The sequence below is a fragment of the Colossoma macropomum genome, unplaced genomic scaffold (assembly GCF_904425465.1).
Source record: "Colossoma macropomum unplaced genomic scaffold, Colossoma_macropomum, whole genome shotgun sequence".
NCBI lineage: Eukaryota > Metazoa > Chordata > Actinopteri > Characiformes > Serrasalmidae > Colossoma > Colossoma macropomum.
This window is the reverse complement of record NW_023494793.1, coordinates 44,544,234-44,565,509: the sequence shown is the minus strand read 5'-3', so window position 1 is coordinate 44,565,509 and position 21,276 is coordinate 44,544,234. Positions and strand designations below refer to the sequence as shown.

Genomic DNA, 21,276 nt, shown 5'->3' with positions numbered 1-21,276 from the left:
TTTCGATCTACTCTAGATAGTGTGGCCCCATTAAAAAGTAAAATAGTAAGGCAGAAAAAACTCGCCCCCTGGTATAATGACCACACTCGGGCTTTAAAACAGACTGCCAGACAACTTGAGCGTAAATGGCGCCTGACTAAGCTAGAAGTGTTCCAGTCCGCCTGGAAGGAGAGCCTTACAGACTATAGACAAGCACTTGCTACAGCACGCTCAGCTTATCTCTCCTCTCTCATTGAAAACAATAAGAATAATCCTAGATTACTTTTCAGCACAATCTCTAAACTAACAGAGAACAAAACAGTTAGTGAACCCCAGATGCCATCAGCCTATAGCAGCAATGATTTTATGAATTTCTTTAGTGATAAAATTGAAAAAAATAGGCAGAAAATTCAGAATACGCAATTAAACTCTAGAAACCTGCTTCCCCATAATGCCAGCCTCAACCTTGAAAATATTATAATTCCTGCAGAGAGGCTGGAATCGTTTACCTTACTCCAAGAAAATGAACTATTTAAAATAGTCTCTTCCGCAAAATCATCTACCTGTATGCTAGATCCGATTCCTACAGATTTACTCAAGGAAATTCTGCCAGAAATAACCAAGCCTATTCTGTCAATAATAAACTCTTCTCTTAGCCTTGGGTACATCCCAAAAACTTTTAAACTAGCAGTAATTAGACTCTGATTAAGAAAGCTAACCTCGATCCCTGTGAACTATCAAATTATAGACCCATCTCGAATCTCCCCTTTATATCGAAGGTCTTGGAAAAAGTTGTAGCAAAACAATTAAGCTCCTATTTGCATAGGAATCAAATACACGAAAAATTTCAATCTGGTTTTAGGCCACATCATAGTACAGAAACAGCACTAGTAAAAATTGTAAATGATCTATTATTATTTTCTGACCAAGATCATGTGTCCTTGTTAGTCCTCCTCGATCTTAGTGCAGCATTTGACACAATAGACCACACTATCTTACTAGACAGACTAGAAAACCTTGTCGGGGTAACAGGAACAGCTCTTTCCTGGTTCAGGTCCTACCTCACTGATCGCTATCAGTTTGTTAATATAAACGGTGAATGATCTGTTCTCACAAAAGTAAAATATGGTGTTCCACAAGGCTCTGTTTTAGGACCTGTATTATTCACTTTATATATGCTACCACTGGGCACCATTATCAGTAGACACGGCATAAACTTCCACTGCTCTGCCGATGACACTCAGTTATATTTTTCCATCTCTGGTTCTGAAAGTTGCTGTAACTCCGGGGCTGGTCAGATCCTACTGGTGGGGGCTAAAGAGACTTGTGTGCTAATAGTGCCCCCTCCTGGAGAAACTTTAAACTGTGAGACAGGAGTTCTAAGGATACATAAGTGATTCTCTGGGATTCACCATTAGACACCTTTGGAAAACAGTAAAGTATTATATTTTCAGACTTTTATAACTTTTTATATTTCGTGTTACTTAGAAAGCAGTTTAAAATGAAATCAGCTCTCTGGGTCTCGCAGTTCTCTTTCATAACAGGCTGATTGTTGCCTTTGAAGTGTTGTAAGCTTTGGTATGTTAATTCAAAATCATAAGCAAAACTGGACTCTTTCTTTAAGTTTATGGTTACAGTTTTCAGGTGGGGGTTTTGGTCGAGTGTAGGTAGCCCACCCTGAGTTCAAGTTCATTGAGCTTCAGATTTGTATTGCTCTATTAATTTAGTATTTGATGTTTATTTAACACACAACTTTAAGCAGCCACAAATCATTTTAACCTCAATCTGAATTACAGTGGAGACGATGATGTGTAGTCGTGTTCCTGGTACTGAGGCTGACAGTGTTCCACTCACTAAAATCAACATTTTAACCCACATTATTCTTTGTTCAAATAACCACCAGAACGTCACACAGGCCAAAGCATTGTAGGTTGGACTTTTTACAGGGTGCTGTGCTGTGAACAGCTGAGATGATCAAACTTCGTGCCCCCACAGTCCTGTTAATCTCTGTTTAAAACATAAATGATTGTCTCGTAGCTCAGGTGCTGACTGGCAGTTGTTGTCAGAAGTGGCCCACATCTAGTTTGGCACAAATTTTTAAGGTGGGCCGTATTTGGCCTACACGCAGTTTGCAGGGCCGACTGAGGGCCTGCAGCGCCATATCTCTGCCAGAAGTGGCTCACATCCGCATGCTGTCTGGGTTATTTCTCATTGGCTTTCACTGGTGTAAATATCCCATGCAGTGCACTCGTCTAAAACAGGTCTACGAGCTACACTGGCCTGTATTCTGTTGACCACCAGGGGCCCCTAGTGGATGTTTGAACACTTGAGAGCACAGCTAGTCAGAAACCTTCAACACCATCACTAATCAGTAGCGAAGAGAAGCAGCAGAAAAAGCTCAGACTAGAACAGAACTAATCCTGATCAAAGTAAACAGGGAGGCTGACAGACGAGACAGTGTAGTTATTGTAATGAGAGTCTCAGTGAATTCAGTCCCACATCGGAAGAAATATTCCAGATATATTTATAACATGTTTATCAGTATTAGTTATTATCTGTGTTCAGTTGAGTGTAATGAAGGTTCCAGATGTAACTAAACGTTCTTCTGTGATCTGCACTGTACTTTACATTAACCATGTACGTCTGCAGTCAGACTCTCACACACAATGTATTTCACATAAACAAGATATCAGATCATAACTGCATTTTCACAGAGTATCAATACCCACAACACTCACTTCTGTCCTGTTAAAGGATCATTAGATCAGATTTAAAATGAAGATACTGGAACACAAATTCATCTCTAAAGGTATCAGACAGTGAAGAGCATCAGACAGGATTCTGGATATTTTCATACATTTTCAGATGGATTTGATAAACACATTTACACACAGTTATTTTGGTAACACTTTCTTTGAAGGGTGTCTACATAACACATTCATATCACCTTACATTAACACTTCATAACACGTTCATGAATGTTTAAATCAACATTCATAAACTATACGTTTTACATGATATTAATATGGACTACTATGTCATTTTACCGAAAAATGTTTTTCAAAATAAAAGTCCTCATTTTATTTATTATTTTCAGTGAAACTCCTCTTTTCTGGACTGTCAGCATAAAATGACCTGGCTTTATCCCTTTGGACATAAACTGTTTTGACACTTTTTGCCTAGACTTTCAACTTTTTTTTTTTCTCAAGCATTTGTATTTTGCAATATGCTATTCTTTCTGCTTTTTACACTAATTATTCATATATAAAATGTACTGTTCATTCAACACTCTATACATAATTGTGAAAATGTTATTTAAACTAAGTTTAACTTTCTTGGGGTAAATGCTAACACTGTTATCCCAATTACTGTGGAGGTTTTATTTTTAGTGATGTTCTTCCTCACTTATGGTTTTGGAGAAGGCACAAGTATAACTGTGCATTGGTTATCCTGTGTAACTGAGGTTAAATGTGACAAGCACTGTTATCACAAGGAATGATTCCTTTTTTGGCATTACTTCAAAGTACAATCGAGTGGTGGCTCTTTGACTTTCCTCACTCAGGGTGCTGATGATTTGTAAGAAATGTCCTTTATAAATTTGCCTTGCTTTGCCTTCACCATAAAAGTGATGGAAGTCACGTTATCCTCACTAAAGTGTTACATGAATGGATGGATCTTGAACAGAATGGATAAGTATTATGGGTCTGTCCCACCACCACACAGAGTTTGAGACTTTAAGTTGATTGACTGTTCATAGCATGTTTATGAGTAATTCACTGTCCATATAGTAAAGTGACATGCAAAGCAGCATTCATAAGTGATTCATAGCATTTTTAAGAGATGTTTACAAACCATGTGTATAAATAGTGATAGTGATTTACAATTAAATATCTACAATTATTTTCTTTACCTTTGCAGCAAGACCCAATGACTGTGAAAAGGAGTCAATAAACACCACAAGTAGGAAGGTCCTTTTTTTTTATTGGCAAGACCAACAGGCACTTAAACATGCTGCTCAAAGTCAAATCAGGAAACCACAAACTCTTCTGAACATGGAACTGCAAAATACAGATGTGTTCAATAAAATCTTCAACTCTTTTCTAAAATGAAAAATAAAACACACCACCTCATGTGGCCATTACTTAAGGGTATTGCCTTCACTTTGCTCCTTTTCTTCTTAGACTGAAATTATTTTAAATTCTCTGAAAAACAAAACAAAAATATGAAGAAAATAAACAAAACGGCACAAGTCACTGCAAGAGTCTGAAGATATCATGATACTGGCTCTGCTGCTGGCTGTCTGTCCTCTTCTGGCTATACAAAGATCAAACATGAGCAGTCAGATGTGTGGAACTCTACACAGGATGAGCCTATTTAAACTGAAAGCACATGAACGTTATGTTAGTGGGCTAGACAGACTGTCATAGCAGAGGTATGATATATAACTAGCAGTACAGCAGTTCAATTAGCTAGCTGATCAGTAACTGTAGCCAAGAAACTTTGCTAACTAGCTAGCAGGCTAACGCTACCTTACATTAGCTATTAAAATGCATTAAGCTAACGTTCATGTTAATCTCACCTAGTTAGCTAACTAACTAAGTTGCATGATTCAGTTAAGCCCCAAAGATTAATAGACCTTATGCGGGTCTTGATAACAACATTCTTTTTTTCTAACTTAAATAACTGATACTGATTTAACTTAGCGCACTGTTTGTAACGGTGCCAGTCGAGCTGAAGTAGTTAGTGGCCTTAACGAGCATCACTTATGACGCGCAGCAGTGATGCGGAGTGATACGTTAAGCTAGTCCCAAATGCAAGGTGCACGTTTGGCTAGTGACGTGGTCTACACCAGGGGTCGGCGAAGTGTCAACAAAAATCATTTTACTATCCTGGCTGTAATGTGTCTCAGTATGTGCTAATGTGCTAGTATAGGCTAAAAGTATAGAAACGAAAGACTTACTTTGCTCTGCTTTAACCTTTAGCTCAGCTATAGCCGCGTGTCTCGCATCTCCACCACGAAACTTTGTCGAAAGGTAAAATAATTTTGTAAAAAAGTAAAATAATTCTTGTAAAATGTCTCTCAAAGTTCGTTTTTTACGAGGCTGAAATCAGCTTCTCGTTCGCCAGCTTGTTTTTCGAATTTACCCGTTCCACCTTAAATGCTGCAGCAGTTACATTCTGGCACCTCAGGCGCCATTTAAGGTGGAACGGGTAAATTCGAAAAACAAGCTGGCGAACGAGAAGCTGATTTCAGCCTCGTAAAAAACGAACTTTGAGAGACATTTTACAAGAATTATTTTACTTTTTTACAAAATTATTTTACCTTTCGACAAAGTTTCGTGGTGGAGATGCGAGACACGCGGCTATAGCTGAGCTAAAGGTTAAAGCAGAGCAAAGTAAGTCTTTCGTTTCTATACTTTTAGCCTATACTAGCACATTAGCACATACTGAGACACATTACAGCCAGGATAGTAAAATGATTTTTGTTGACACTTCGCCGACCCCTGGTGTAGACCACGTCACTAGCCAAACGTGCACCTTGCATTTGGGACTAGCTTAACGTATCACTCCGCATCACTGCTGCGCGTCATAAGTGATGCTCGTTAAGGCCACTAACTACTTCAGCTCGACTGGCACCGTTACAAACAGTGCGCTAAGTTAAATCAGTATCAGTTATTTAAGTTAGAAAAAAAGAATGTTGTTATCAAGACCCGCATAAGGTCTATTAATCTTTGGGGCTTAACTGAATCATGCAACTTAGTTAGTTAGCTAACTAGGTGAGATTAACATGAACGTTAGCTTAATGCATTCTAATAGCTAATGTAAGGTAGCGTTAGCCTGCTAGCTAGTTAGCAAAGTTTCTTGGCTACAGTTACTGATCAGCTAGCTAATTGAACTGCTGTACTGCTAGTTATATATCATACCTCTGCTATGACAGTCTGTCTAGCCCACTAACATAACGTTCATGTGCTTTCAGTATAAATAGGCTCATCCTGTGTAGAGTTCCACACATCTGACTGCTCATGTTTGATCTTTGTATAGCCAGAAGAGGACAGACAGCCAGCAGCAGAGCCAGTATCATGATATCTTCAGACTCTTGCAGTGACTTGTGCCGTTTTGTTTATTTTCTTCATATTTTTGTTTTGTTTTTCAGAGAATTTAAAATAATTTCAGTCTAAGAAGAAAAGGAGCAAAGTGAAGGCAATACCCTTAAGTAATGGCCACATGAGGTGGTGTGTTTTATTTTTCATTTTAGAAAAGAGTTGAAGATTTTATTGAACACATCTGTATTTTGCAGTTCCATGTTCAGAAGAGTTTGTGGTTTCCTGATTTGACTTTGAGCAGCATGTTTAAGTGCCTGTTGGTCTTGCCAATAAAAAAAAAGGACCTTCCTACTTGTGGTGTTTATTGACTCCTTTTCACAGTCATTGGGTCTTGCTGCAAAGGTAAAGAAAATAATTGTAGATATTTAATTGTAAATCACTATCACTATTTATGCACATGGTCTGTAAACATCTCTTAAAAATGCTATGAATCACTTATGAATGTTGCTTTGCATGTCACTTTACTATATGGTATATTAACAGCTTCTTAAAATGTTATGAATCACGTATGAATGTTGTCTTGCATGTCACTTTACTATATGGACAGTGAATTACTCATAAATATGCTATGAACAGTCAATCAACTAGTCAATCAACAAGTCTCAAACTCTGTGTGGTGGTGGGACAGGCCCATAATACTTATCCATTCTGTTCAAGATCCATCCATTCATGTAACACTTTAGTGAGGATAACGTGGCTTCCATCACTTTTATGGTGAAGGCAAAGCAAGGCAAATTTATAAAGGACATTTCTTACAAATCATCAGCACCCTGAGTGAGGAAAGTCAAAGAGCCACCACTCGATTGTACTTTGAAGTAATGCCAAAAAAGGAATCATTCCTTGTGATAACAGTGCTTGTCACATTTAACCTCAGTTACACAGGATAACCAATGCACAGTTATACTTGTGCCTTCTCCAAAACCATAAGTGAGGAAGAACATCACTAAAAATAAAACCTCCACAGTAATTGGGATAACAGTGTTAGCATTTACCCCAAGAAAGTTCAACTTGGTTTAAGTAACATTTTCACAATTATGTATAGAGTGTTGAATGAACAGTACATTTTATATATGAATAATTAGCGTAAAAAGCAGAAAGAATAGCATATTGCAAAATACAAATGCTTGAGAAAAAAAAAAAAGTTGAAAGTCTAGGCAAAAAGTGTCAAAACACTTTCTGTCCAAAGGGATAAAGCCAGGTCATTTTATGCTGACAGTCCAGAAACGAGGAGTTTCACTGAAAATAATAAATAAAATGAGGACTTTTATTTTGAAAAACATCTTTCAGTAAAATGACATAGTAGTCCATATTAATATCATGTAAAGCGTATATTTTATGAATGTTGATTTAAGCATTCATGAACATGTTATGAAGTGTTTATGTAAGGTGATATGAATGTGTTATGTAGACACCCTTCAAAGAAAGCGTTACCGTTATTTTTGTCAGTGTTGTAATATTTTCCATACATTTTAAAATAAATGTGTTTTAAAATATATTCGGGTTAATATGGTTAAATATTCTGAAATACATTTTAGCGTTTGGAATATATTTCAAATATATAAAAATACAGTCATGTATGTTTTTCCATTTGGCTAAAACCTCAGGAGCTGATCGATTTAATAGTTCTGCTGAAAAAAATACATAGAAACCATTAAGTGTGTCTGTTGGTTCCTGATGGTTTTGTAATGTGTTTTGTCTTTTTTAATGTGTTGATATCACAGTGTAAAGGATCCTAATGGTGTAGCAGGCGGCCAGTGGCTGATTCTAAATGCATTTGAAGGTTTTCTAATGGGATTTAAAGATGTTTCACGGGAAACTAGTGGTCTGTAATAGAAACCATTAAGCCAATTCCCATTAGAAAGGTTTTAATCCTAATGTTTTCTAATGGTTTCTTCCTTTTCCAGCAGGGTGGGAGATGATTCCTCTTTTGAGACATGAGACTCGTGAATGTAGTGATTCACCGTTTAACACAATATTTAAACATGAAAACCTTTAATAGCCATAAAAGCAACAGACTCACAAAATGGAAAGTGACATCCTGACTTCCTGTAAACATAAACATATAAACATTTTAATAACTCTTTGAACAAACTCCATGGTGTAATGTCCCAAACGCTTAATGCAGTTATAGTTATTACAATTATTATAGTGATTTTATATCCACTAAATACATTTGATTTGAGCAGTAAAGACAAATGAATTGAAATGAAAGGCACACAGTACTGCACTGATTACATACTGACTCAGCTTAAGTGTTTATAAACACTCAGAAGACATCAAATAGCATCATTTCCTGAATGAACGCACTAATAATCAGTTCTATTCTGAATGCACTTCCAGTAAAATGAGTTTCCCTCTTGAACAACAAAGAGTCCACAGGCTGATCTGATCTCAGAACAGAAAAGTACGTCATGCCTGTAGGACAGTTTTCTCTGTAGGGCAGCAAAAGGGGTTTGATGGTGCTGTTCTGACCCGGTCCAGCTTTGAGACACAACGGACTGAGTAAATGGTGGATGTATAACAGCTACGGCTAATGGTGCATTAAACGGGACAAGGAAAAGAAAATGGACACCGGATGAGTGAAGGTGAAAAGTATATTATAAGTTCTGAACAAAGACAAACACCAGTGTTGACCACAGGTTGGCCATTGCTGAAAATAATCAACAAAACCCTAAACTAGCTATTTTATAACCTACTAACTGACTCAGCCAAAGAAACAGGAAACAAAAGACAGTTTAATTCACCACACAGCAGGTATACAAACCCTACAGCTGGTGATACCATATATACCAAACACACAAAAGATGGACTAATATGGAGACTAATCCATGTTAATGTTGTGGGACTAATAAAGGACTATCTTACCTATCTTATCAATCTTATCTATATATATACATATATATATATATAGATAAGAAGGCGAGGACAGCTGCACATGGACACAGAGACAAATCTGAGCGCACCGGGTCATTCTACACGGTTCTGGTTTCCAGAACATTTCTCTGCATAGTCGTTCGCCCAGAATACAATCTGAGTTAAAGCGTCCAGAATCAGACAGTTTATATGCTCGTTCAGCTGATTCTGCTCGTGGTAGGTCTCCACCGGGAAGATGCAGTTCATCGGGACGCCGAGTCTGTTACTGCACTCCTGCATCTGCACACACACACACACACACACACACACACACACACACAGACACACACAGCGTCAGGTAAATGTTTACTTCGGGTCTCCATGTTATTGTAGGAAAAGAAAAGGAGTTTTTGGGGATAACCTATCAAAGTGACCCACTTTCTCCTTGATCTTCTTGCTTTGATACACCTTGCTCATATCATCTTTTGTCATTTTGCACACCTTGTCCACTCTGGTCATGAAAACCATCTGAGGAATTCCTGCAGGACAGGAAGGAGACAAACATGGAGATCAAAGATATACAACAAAGACTTAATCACTTTTTCACTGAAGGCTGTGAGTTACAGTGCTTTTCTCACAGTTAAGGCTGGTTGTTGGTCACAATGTGAAGGTGAGTTTAGTCCCTGTACATTCCTGCTTTAATCAGTACGATACAGTATGACAGCAAGAAGGGCCTGGGTTCGATTCCCCGGCCGGGCGACCGGGGCCCTGTGTGGAATTTGCAGGTTCTCCCTGTGTCTGTGTGGGTTTTCTCCCACAGTCCAAAGACATGCAGTCATGGCCCTAGGTGTGAGTGTGTGGGTGTGTGTCTGATCTGTGATAGACTGTCAGGATGTCCAGTGTGTTTACTGCCGTCTGGCCAGTGAGTGCTGGGATAGGCTTCAGCATGACCCAGGAGGATAAGTGGCTTATATATACATATTTTTTATTGTAGGAAGTAAATGACAACATAGCATACAACAACCAACTTCCCGGGGGTGTACTTATTAAATAAATCATAACCAATACATACTTTCAAAGTCCTTTTATTTTCTTGTTTTTATTTTTTTTAAAACACTGCCATAATCCTGAATCTCATGGAGGAAATGTGTAAAGTTCAGCTCATATTTAGACCACCTCTTCTAGCAGCTTAGATAATGTGTGTGTGTCTGTGTGTGTGTGTGAATGCATGTGTGTCTGTGTGTGTGTGTGTGTGAATGCATGTGTGTCTGTGTGTGTGTGGGTAACAATCAGTTGATTTGCCAGCTAGAAGTCTTCATAGCACCAAACAAAACTGCATTCAGGCTCTTGTTGCTGTTAGATCATCATATTATTCCATGATGATCATGATTGAATTGAATTGATGATTAATGATTAAAAATAATAATAATAACAACAGTAGATTCCTATTTAAACTGTATGTAGGAGTTCCCAGTCCTGGTCCTGGAGCTCTACCACCCAGCAGAGTTTAGCTCCACCACCAATGTCAGAGTCCCTATTCAGGGATAAAGGCCTTCAGGAGCCCTGAGTGTTACAGCCCTCTAGATCAACCGCAGGCGTTCTTGACTCATTACCCTCTAGTTTACTTCTAGAATTATTATTACCAGTGATGAGGAGCCTTCACTAAATACAGGAAGATTCACTGGAAAGAGGCCCTGAATATTCTGTAATAACTCTCTCTAGGATGAATCAATCTGAACGAAACAACGTGCAATGAGCTCCTCAGTATGTGAAGCTTTGAACAAGCTGGGATGCCCCTGCGTCGGAGCAATGAGGTAGGCGCTGGACGGCCGTTGCGACGTTTGCAACTTCCGGGTGCAGACCCCCGTACCCCTTCGTGTGTCTGTCAGAAAACGGAGATCACTTCCAGAATCGCATGTAATGCAATCGATTACACACACGTCAAGATATGTAGCGTATTTTTGGTACAGATTGCTTCATCCTAACGGGAGTTACAGCAGAATATTCGGGGCCTCTTTCCAGTGAATCTCCCTGTATAATTAGCTCATCAATCAGTCTGGCTGCCCCTTCGCTCTTTTAAGATTGTCAGTCCATTGCTTGAGAAACTGCACCGTGTTCCCTGTGTCTTTGTTCTATGCCTTATTGTGCAAAACAGTGTGAGTTTTTTTATAGATTAATAGCTGTAACTGATTCTGTCTGATTCTGTCTGATTCTGAACAGGCATACGGCTAACAAGCTAACAGCCGTCTCCAATAATACAGAGGACAGATCTTCTCTGAAGTGGTCGCTATGACAGCTTGTTGTTAAACTTGCCCCTTGAAGCTTTTTGCCTTCTTGTAAGTGTTGAATCAAACGAGTGAACTCACCTAATTCAGTAGCTGCTTTTCTGATGCACTTCATTTTCTCGATGACCGCGTTTTCCATCAGGGTGATTTTGTCTGCTGGTAAAACACTGACCAGGCAGTGAATCCTGTCGTTCAGGGTCGGAGCGGTGATGTAATACCTGTTGTCTTCAGTTATTGGATAAGCCTGGAACTGAACGTGAGGGGAGAAGAAAGAGATTCTGTGCAAGTTTATGAAGTTCTTAATGAAAGAATATCTCCTTCAGATTAAGACTGATTGATTATGGATCGAGTGTGTTTGGTGGTCTCACTTTGTAGTTGTTCGGTATGTGGCCTTTTAAAGCTTTGATGATGTCATCAGTGTGAGCCCCTCTTGTTTGTCCCTCTTCAAGACCCATTACATCGTAGAAGGCGAACGGTAAACGTCCAGAGCGCTCGCTTCCAATGGTGAACTTCTCGTACTGGAAATAAACCAGTTTAGTAAACAAACAGTAAACAAACAGCAAATAAACAAGAAATAAAACAGTTTAGTTCATTAATGACACTCGTCTGTGGCAGAAATAACTGAAGAGAACATTAAAGAGATGTGTAAATTAGATAATAAGAGAAGAGACTCCTTTTAGGAATTCTCAGTGTCACAGCAGCAAAGGGAGAGCAGGGCACTCAAGAAAAGAAAAATAAGTAACAAGAAGAGAATCAACTTAATTAATTACTTAACAAGGTTTTACAGTTTGTTACTTTATAGACAATATATATATAATGCTAAAGGTAAAAAATAAGATATAAATATAAATATAAAATCTATCCTTCACATAAATTAACAATATAAAGGATTATAAATAAATGAAAGCTAAAATATTTACACTGTAAGGATATTTTACCTGAATTTCACATACAGTTTTGTACATGAGGTACTGATTTCTGTTACACATGGGATGGTGAGGAGTTAATAATGTAAACATTATAAATAGAAAAACAAAAATCTTTACGCTATAAACTCAATTGTTTTGAGTTTATTGCCGTCTAAAGTGTTAAAAAATAAAAAAAACACTTCTCACTTACAATCGTTTATCGATTTTCCTAATTACTGTGTAACGATGTAGGCTTGATTCCATACAATGCGAGTCTTGTGCTAGGTTGGAGTTAGCGCTAATGCTAAACAGGTTGTTCTGTTACTGTAATTAATCTCCAGCTGTTCACTGGGAGACGACAGTTTAGACTCTTCAGTGATTTCTTTCGCTCCACTGTCTAACTGATGAAACTGATTGTCCAATATGGCTTTCAGTGTGTTTTCCACTGAGAACCAGAAGATATTTTAAAAGTAATTTACATTCATCCAGATTTGGCATAAGAAGGTACCTGTGAAATAATACAAGTGGGAAACTACAGAACTCAACCTCATAAAAATATATTCTCAAAACATTTATCACTGTGACAGACTGTCCACCAGGGGGCCCTAAAGACAATGTGAATGCTGCTCTTGTTGCGAAGCAGACATGTTGGTTAAGACTGAAATTTCAGTGTCATGTGACTAAAATTCAAATTCCAGGTTTTGGAGAAACAGCTGGAGAACTCACGTATAGAGTGACACTTTCTCCAGACTCGCCGGCCAGACAGTTAACGAACGGACGGTTTTCAAAAATAGTTTTGATGGTGTTTATGACGCTGGACTTTCCTGCTCCGATTGGACCATGCAGGAGGAAACGGAGCTCAGAGACGCCGTCACAGACCTGATAACTTCTCAGAGATCTCACCATCTCAGCTGAGCTGTCACCAAAATACAGAAAACAAACATTATTACTGTCAATGATAAAATCACAAATGTTAAACTAGAAATCAGAGAAGGTCCTACTGATAAAATTATAAATAATAATAAAATTAAAATCTGATGCACAATCAATGATAATAAATGATTACTGTGGACTTACTTTCGAGGTATTTCTCTCCATTTATTGATTGCTGTAAGAAATATTAACAAGCAGTTTATATATTTAATTTTATTGCAGTTTTAGATAAAATAATCAAATCCACAAGTTTTTTTACATATGAAACATGGACAGAATTAAGGTAAATAACAATAATGAGAGTTAAATTAAACTTAATGTTTCAAAAAGATTACTCATCAATTTTAATTTATTTCTAATTTTGCCAGTTTTTGCTTTAATTTTTTCGACCTGCTGCTGTAGCTGATATGTGTTTTGGTCCTGGAATCACTCTTCTTCTTCTGACTTGGCACTTTTTCACAGGGGGGGTGAGGCTTAGAAGAGGGTGTTCACCTGCACACTCTATTGGTCAGCTGGGAGTGACAGACCTTCTGAACACATAGCCACGCCCACCCAGAGCTGTGATCCGCCTTGCTGCATGGTCCTGATAACATACCAGGGTGTGTACTCAGAGAATGTGCTGAACAACTGACACACGTCCTTACAGACATCTATAACACCTCCCTGAGCCAAGCCATCGATCGCTCTTGCTTCAAGGCCTCCACTATCACAGTCACCAGCATCAACACCTAATGCCTACTGCCCTATAGCACTCACTCCCATCATGATGAAGTGCTTTAAAAAGCTGGTTTGAAATCACATAACATCCAGACCCCCAACATCACTTGACCCACTCCAGTTTGCATACCGCCCTGACCGCTCCACTGATGATGCCATATCAGCAGCACTTGACCTGAGTCTGACCCCTCTGGAGAATAAGAACATTCATGTGCGGATGCTCCTCACTGACTTCACCTTCGCCTTCAACACAGTCATCTCCATGCACTTGGTAAGTAAAGTCGGCTCATTAGGCATCGACACCCCACTGTGCAACCGGTTACTGGACTTCCTCACGGACAGACCCCAGACAGTACGAGTTGGAAGAAAAACCTCTAAAACCACCATCATGAACACTGGAGTTCCTCAGGGCTGTGTGCTGAGGCCTCTGCTGTTCACTCTGATGACTCGTGACTGCTGTAAAGAACCACATATATGAAAAATTCCAATCTGGATTCAGGCCACATCACAGCACTGAGACAGCTCTAGTTAAGATAACAAATGATCTTCTTGCCTCTGATCAAGGCTACATATCCCTGTTGGTGCTACTTGACCTCAGTGCAGCTTTCGATACGATAGACCACAATATTCTCCTAGAAAGGTTAGAAAACATGGTTGGAATCACAGGGACCGCCCTATCGTGGTTCAACTCTTACTTAACGGAACGTTATCAGTTCGTAAAGGTAAATGATTCATCTTCCAATTATTCACAAGTAAGATTTGGAATTCCGCAAGGCTCTATTTTAGGACCATTATTATTTACATTATACATGTTACCGTTAGGCACAGTTATAAGTAGCCATGGCATTAACTTTCACTGTTACGCAGACGATACGCAATTATACATATCAGCCAAGCCTGATGACAAATACAGGTTAAAGAAAATAGAGGACTGTGTAAAAGATGTGAAAGGCTGGATGTTGGAGGTTCTCCTTCTGGGTCCAAAAGTGGCAAGAAATAAATTATCAGATTTAACTTTAAATCTTGCTGACTTTCCAGTTATACCTGGTTCAGCAGCAAAAAATCTTGGTGTCATAATTGATCCAGATTTATCATTTGATCAACACATAGGCAGCATCACTAGGACAGCTTTTTTACATCTTCGCAACATCGCCAGAATAAGAAATGCCTTATCGCTGCACGATGCAGAAACATTAGTACATGCCTTTATTACTTCAAGGCTAGATTACTGTAACGCACTACTGTCAGGATGCACCAGCAGGAATTTAAGTAAACTTCAACTAGTTCAAAATGCTGCAGCCAGGGTTCTCACTAAAACTAGAACATCTGATCATATCAGTCCAGTTCTATCATCACTTCACTGGCTGCCTGTTAAATTTCGTATAGATTACAAAATTCTTTTATTGACGTATAAAGCCCTACATGGGCTCCTGAGTACCTGCAAGACCTTATTTCCCATTACGAGCCACCACGATTACTCAGATCACAGAGTGCTGGCTTTTTAATAGTTCCCAGAAGCCCCCAAACTCTGGAATGATCTTCCAGAAAATGTTCGGGACTCAGACTCAGTCGCAATCTTCAAATCTAGGCTGAAAACTCACTTGTTTAGTTTAGCTTTTGGTAGTTAATGTCCCCCCTTAGATAAAGGCAGCAGATCCAGGGGTCCATGGACGCAGGGAATTATAGTAAACTGAGACGCTGGTGCTGTCGTCCCGCCGCTTGTACTCGATCACTCAGGTTTGTGGACGGTGGAGCGGAGGGATGCCAGATTGTTTCAGGGCGCTCCTGTATCTGTGTGTCCTTTTGGTTCTCTCCTTTTAGTTAAGCTGTTATAGTCAGATCTGCCAGAGTCGTTAGCCACACTCTGGAAATGTTTTACTTATTATTATACATACACCCATACAGAACTAAACTAACTCCATCTCCCTACCTTTTCCCGAGTAAACGACTGCCCACCTGTCCGGCCGGACACTGATGGATGATTGTCTGTCGAGCTCTCCTGCTACCTGCTTCAGACCAGTTGCCCATGCCCCAGCTACCGCCACCTGCCTTGGACTAGCTGCCCACCCGACACTGAAGTTTTCATGGACTGTTAATACTACTACTACTATTAATATTAGTAGTATAATAATTTTGTAGGTAGTTTGACCAGAGGAGGATGGGTCCCCCCATGTGAGCCTTGGTTCCTCCCAAGGTTTCTTCCTCAGCTCTGAGGGAGTTTTTCCTTGCCACTGTTGCCCCTGGCTCGCTCACCTGCAGGATTTACATTTCATGTTAAAACTTTGTCTTTAATGGATTTCTGTGAAGCTGCTTTGTGACAACATCAGGTGTAAAAAGCGCTACACAAATAAATCTGACTTGACTTGACTGTGCCAAGTACAACTCGAACCACATTATTAAGTTCGCAAATGATACAATGGTGGTGGGTCTCATCAGCAACGATGACAACTCAGCCTACAGAGAAGACGTGAAGACCAGAGAAGACCAGAACTCGTCATCTGGTGTGACAAGAACAACCTGTCACTGAACGTTGACAAGACAAAGGAAGTTATTCCAGAGGAAGCACATGGTGCATATTCCATTTACAATCCATGGTAACGCTGTGGAGTCAACCTGTCAGTGAGAAGCACCAAGTTTTTGGGAGTGCACATCACGGATGACCTGACATGGACTACACACACCACCTCCCTTGTCAAGAGAGCACAGCAGCGCCTTCACTTTCTACAATGGATGAGAAGAGCAAACCTCCCCCCTCCTATCCTCATAAGTTTCTACAGAGGCACTATAGAGAACACCCTGACCAGCAGCCTCCCAGTGTGGTACGGCAGCTGCACCACCACAGACCAGAAGTCACTCCAGAGAACGGTGAGGACAGCAGAGAGAATCATTTCCACCCATACAAGATCTCTACCTGTCACGCTGCCTCAGCAGAGCCACAAAGAGAGTGAGAGACTCCACCCACCCTGCCCATGGACTGTACAGCCTTCTTCAGACCCCACCCACCCTGCCCATGGACTGTTCAGCCTTCTGCAGACCCCACCCACCCTGCCCATGGACTGTTCAGCCTTCTGCCCTCTGGTAAAAGCTACTGCAGTATGCGGTGCAGACCGCCAGACTCAGCTGGAGCTTCTTCCCACAGGCCATCAGACTAATCAACTCCCTCTAACGACACACAACACACTGGCCTATCAGGTTTTGCGTGTTCCACTTCAATAAGAGTGAATCCGTCATAACTGTGCAGTGTGATTTTCGTGGGCAGTGAAGCTCCAACAGCTCAGAGCGTTCGTCGTTGGTTCCACAACACTGGATGATCTCCGAAATCGCACTGAAAGAGCCGTGAGTGCAGCGACACCCGACATGATCAATCCAGTATGGGATGAGTTTGACTGTGGTGTTGATGTTGTCTGTACAGCTGGAGGAGGTTCAGACTGAGACCTTCTACAATTACATAATAAACTTTATGCTCATTTAAACCATTTACAGTTCACTGCACTGATCTGTAATGATTTACAGGTGAAATAATTCATTGTGAAGTCGGCTGAATCTTTTTGAATCACCCTGTATATTTTGCACATTGGAGTTGGAAAAACACAATCTTGTTCAGCTGTTCACTCCTTGTTGCACAGTCTGAATGATAGTAAAGTTCACTTTGACTTTGACTTTAATGTAGGGTCGCTCTGACTTGTCCGACCTCATGAGTAACTGTCATATTTACTGATGTGACACATGCTCAGGGTTTTCTGTCAAGCTGTGTGAAATTTAAACTTTGCTGCTGAACAGAGCTGTAATAGCTTTCAGGTTTGTAGCTGTAAGAGCTGACTAGCTTTGTAGCTTTGTTCATTCATAAACATCTAAGTTCATGTTCTTCAATACCCAAAATAACAGTTATATTGTTTTATACAGGTCAGCACTGGACCCATAAACATATGTTACATTACCAATTTTAAAGGATTATGATAAACATTGCCAATAATGTCAGGCATGGGCAACATTTGGCGGGGAGGATAAGGGGGCAGCAGAATTTTCTGCTGTGAATTTCCTGATTTAGACCTGCTGCATATTTGAATCTCGGATTTTAAGGAGCTGAGGAGTTTTGAATATAATAATAATAAATAGTAATAAATTCACTGGTCATTCAGAACTCTTACCGACGGTCACCATGGCAGAGCAGGACACGCTGCCCAGCTTGTTGGACACTTCGACAGTGTAACTCCCTTCATCAACATCCTCGACCCTCTGGATCTCCAAGCAGCACAGTTTACCAATTAGTCTGATTTTGTGTTTTCCTTCCACACAGTCCAGTTTTTGGCTGTTCTTCTTCCACATTACCGTCACTTGTGTGGTGTTTACTTCACAGCGAAGAATGACGTTAGATCCAGCTTCCACTTGTTTGTCATTCAAAACTGTGACAAATTCTATTAGAAACACAAGAAAGAGATTTTTTAGAGAAAAAAACAAGATTAGATACACTGACAAATCAGTGTGATCAATTATTAATCTCAGCGTTACTGAGCTCTGCTAAAGCCTGAGTAGACTGATAAATCAATGTGATCAGTTATTAATCTCAGCGTTACTGAGCTCTGCTAAAGCCTGAGTAGACTGATAAATCAATGTGATCGGTTATTAATCTCAGCGTTACTGAGCTCTGCTAAAGCCTGAGTAGACTGATAAATCAATGTGATCGGTTATTAATCTCAGCGTTACTGAGCTCTGCTAAAGCCTGAGTAGACTGATAAATCAATGTGATCGGTTATTAATCTCAGTGTTACTGAGCTCTGCTAAAGCCTGAGTAGACTGATAAATCAATGTGATCGGTTATTAATCTCAGTGTTACTGAGCTCTGCTAAAGCCTGAGTCGACTGATAAATCAATGTGATGATCAGTTATTAATCTCAGCGTTACTGAGCTCTGCTAAAGCCTGAGTAAACTGATAAATCAATGTGATCGGTTATTAATCTCAGTGTTACTGAGCTCTGCTAAAGCCTGAGTAGACTGATAAATCAATGTGATCGGTTATTAATCTCAGTGTTACTGAGCTCTGCTAAAGCCTGAGTCGACTGATAAATCAATGTGATGATCAGTTATTAATCTCTGTGTTACTGAGCTCTGCTAAAGCCTGAGTAGACTGATAAATCAATGTGATCAGTTATTAATCTCAGTGTTACTGAGCTCTGCTAAAGCCTGAGTAGACTGATAAATCAATGTGATCAGTTATTAATCTCAGTGTTACTGAGCTCTGCTAAAGCCTGAGTAGACTGATAAATCAATGTGATCGGTTATTAATCTCAGTGTTACTGAGCTCTGCTAAAGCCTGAGTAGACTGATAAATCAATGTGATCAGTTATTAATCTCAGTGTTACTGAGCTCTGCTAAAGCCTGAGTAGACTGATAAATCAATGTGATCGGTTATTAATCTCAGCGTTACTGAGCTCTTTTGAGAGATGATCAAACAACTAATTTGCTCAGTAGTGGACGTGTTTGTGAGTGATAAGTTTAGCATTAATGGTGTACTTGAGCAAAAAAATAGAATTTAAATTAAAAGATAAGCACATTTTCCATGAAAAATATTAATATAAGAATTCCATGAAGACATCTGCCAACCAGTAACAGCAAGATTACAGTAGAGTTTTTCCATTTATTTTATCAGTATGTATTTTAAATGTATACTGAATATGTTACTTATTTTACTTATTTTATTTTACGTATTGTAATGGAATATGTTACTGAATACATTTGGTTTAGTATATTCAGTATTCAGCCATCACTACATATTTTTACTACTAAATATTTTGCTCAACTCTGTCCACTTATAGTCCTGTTTACTTGTACACCTGTGGTGTGATTGAGCTACAGTGTGAAGCCCCATTCAGGACGCAAAGTTTACACGTGTAAGAGTTTCCCTCCATTTAAAAACATCAGCATTTTTCCTTTAAGTTAAATATCTCATGAAGTCTATTATACAATGGTTCACATGAGGAACATCTCCTCTCCACAAACAAAAATGTGGCCTTTTCACCTTCTATAACTTGTTTTTTGGTGTCATAAAGCGGTCATCACAGGCATGGTACTACCAAAAAAAACCAAAAAACAACAACAAACCTGAGAGTCAGTTAGATCATTCTAGATGTTTACATCAAAATCTATCTCAAATTGTCCAGCCAATATCATCCTGGACCACATGTTTTAATCAGGCTAAGTTTAGGTAAACTAAGACCTTAATCTGACCATGACATTGACAGTGAACTGAATCATAGTCATATCATCATATTTCAGTATTCAAAAGAAAAAACTGCCTAAGAGCATCAGAGCATAAGAAAGACTCACTAAGAGAAACAATTATTAACTTGTATAATGAGAACAGTAGAGGTCCTAGAACAGAACCTTGTGGAACACCATATTTTACTTCTGTTTGAATAGCTGATTCACCATTTACATTCACAAACAGATATGGAGTTATGCAAATGTACACATGAGTGTCATCAGCATATAGATGATAGCTGAGCTATTCTGATAATATGACAGATTGGAAGCATAAAGACTCTAAATTACAATGGCCCAAGTACTGAGCACTGTGGAACGACATCTGTAACAGTCCCATTAAATCTCTCAAGCTGCTTTTGATTACTTGAATAAGACTGAAACCAAGACAATGCAAGACCACTAACATCCACAAGAGTGTGCAAGCATTCCAACAAAGTCCCCTGCACTCTATCTAATGTAGCAGTGAGCTCCTGCAGAATGAGATCACTTAAACAACCAATAAGCATTGCCAAGAGGGTCACTAATGACCCTGACATGCAGACCAGATTGAAAAGGGTCTGAAAGCTTATGCGATGAAAGATGAACAAACAACACACTCCAGTACTTTGTTTAGGATTATTAGTGCTAAGACTGTAGTTTAGTAGCTTATAGAAATGGGTGTAATAGAACTGGAACATAACCTGAGGCTACAGAATGAAGAACATGAGTAATGAGCTGGCAGATAAACCTGATTTGAGAAGAGCAGAGGGAAGAGGGTCGAGGCAGCAAGCAGTGAAGCACAGACCACTGAAATCTAAACAGTCTCCGACTCACTGACCAACCAAAAGGCACAATGTAAAAGCAAATATCTGCCAATAGAGATAAGATTTTGATATCGTGCATCCTTAGTGTTTTGTTTGTATGCTGTAATTTTTCTGACCATCGTTTTAGACTAAGTTCTGTCATTTTTCGATTTCATGGCCATTACAGGTGCCTTTGTACTTTCCAGAAGGGCTACACAGCATTTTTTAATTGATCAGCTTACTCGTTGTTTGGGGGGTCTATAAAGAGGGTGAACTGCACAGAACAAAATTCTGGGGTTATTTCTTATTTCAGACTCAGTGCCGTTCTGTACTGAGACAGATGGTGGACAAACATACCAGTGCACACAACCAGTCCTGTTTTTCTGTATTGTCATTCCAGTCGCTGCCCTTCCACCTTGAAAAACACAACTCAGCAGTGAACCAGGAAGCAGCG

General features: G+C 39.4%; 1 protein-coding gene across 1 annotated transcript in view; it reads right to left on the bottom strand.

The window, feature by feature from the left end:
• Positions 1–8,467: 8,467 nt before the first annotated feature.
• Positions 8,468–21,276, bottom strand: part of LOC118813991 (interferon-induced protein 44-like) — a 19,151-nt gene continuing 6,342 nt past the window's right edge. Inside the window, exons 3-9 of the mRNA XM_036579651.1 lie at positions 17,928–18,194; positions 13,207–13,237; positions 12,856–13,045; positions 11,590–11,739; positions 11,303–11,471; positions 9,375–9,475; positions 8,468–9,236 (exon numbers count right to left, since the gene is read on the bottom strand). Coding sequence (XP_036435544.1) covers positions 9,051–9,236; positions 9,375–9,475; positions 11,303–11,471; positions 11,590–11,739; positions 12,856–13,045; positions 13,207–13,237; positions 17,928–18,194 — 1,094 coding nt within the window. The 3' untranslated portion in view covers positions 8,468–9,050. The remainder of the gene's footprint in view (positions 9,237–9,374; positions 9,476–11,302; positions 11,472–11,589; positions 11,740–12,855; positions 13,046–13,206; positions 13,238–17,927; positions 18,195–21,276) is intronic.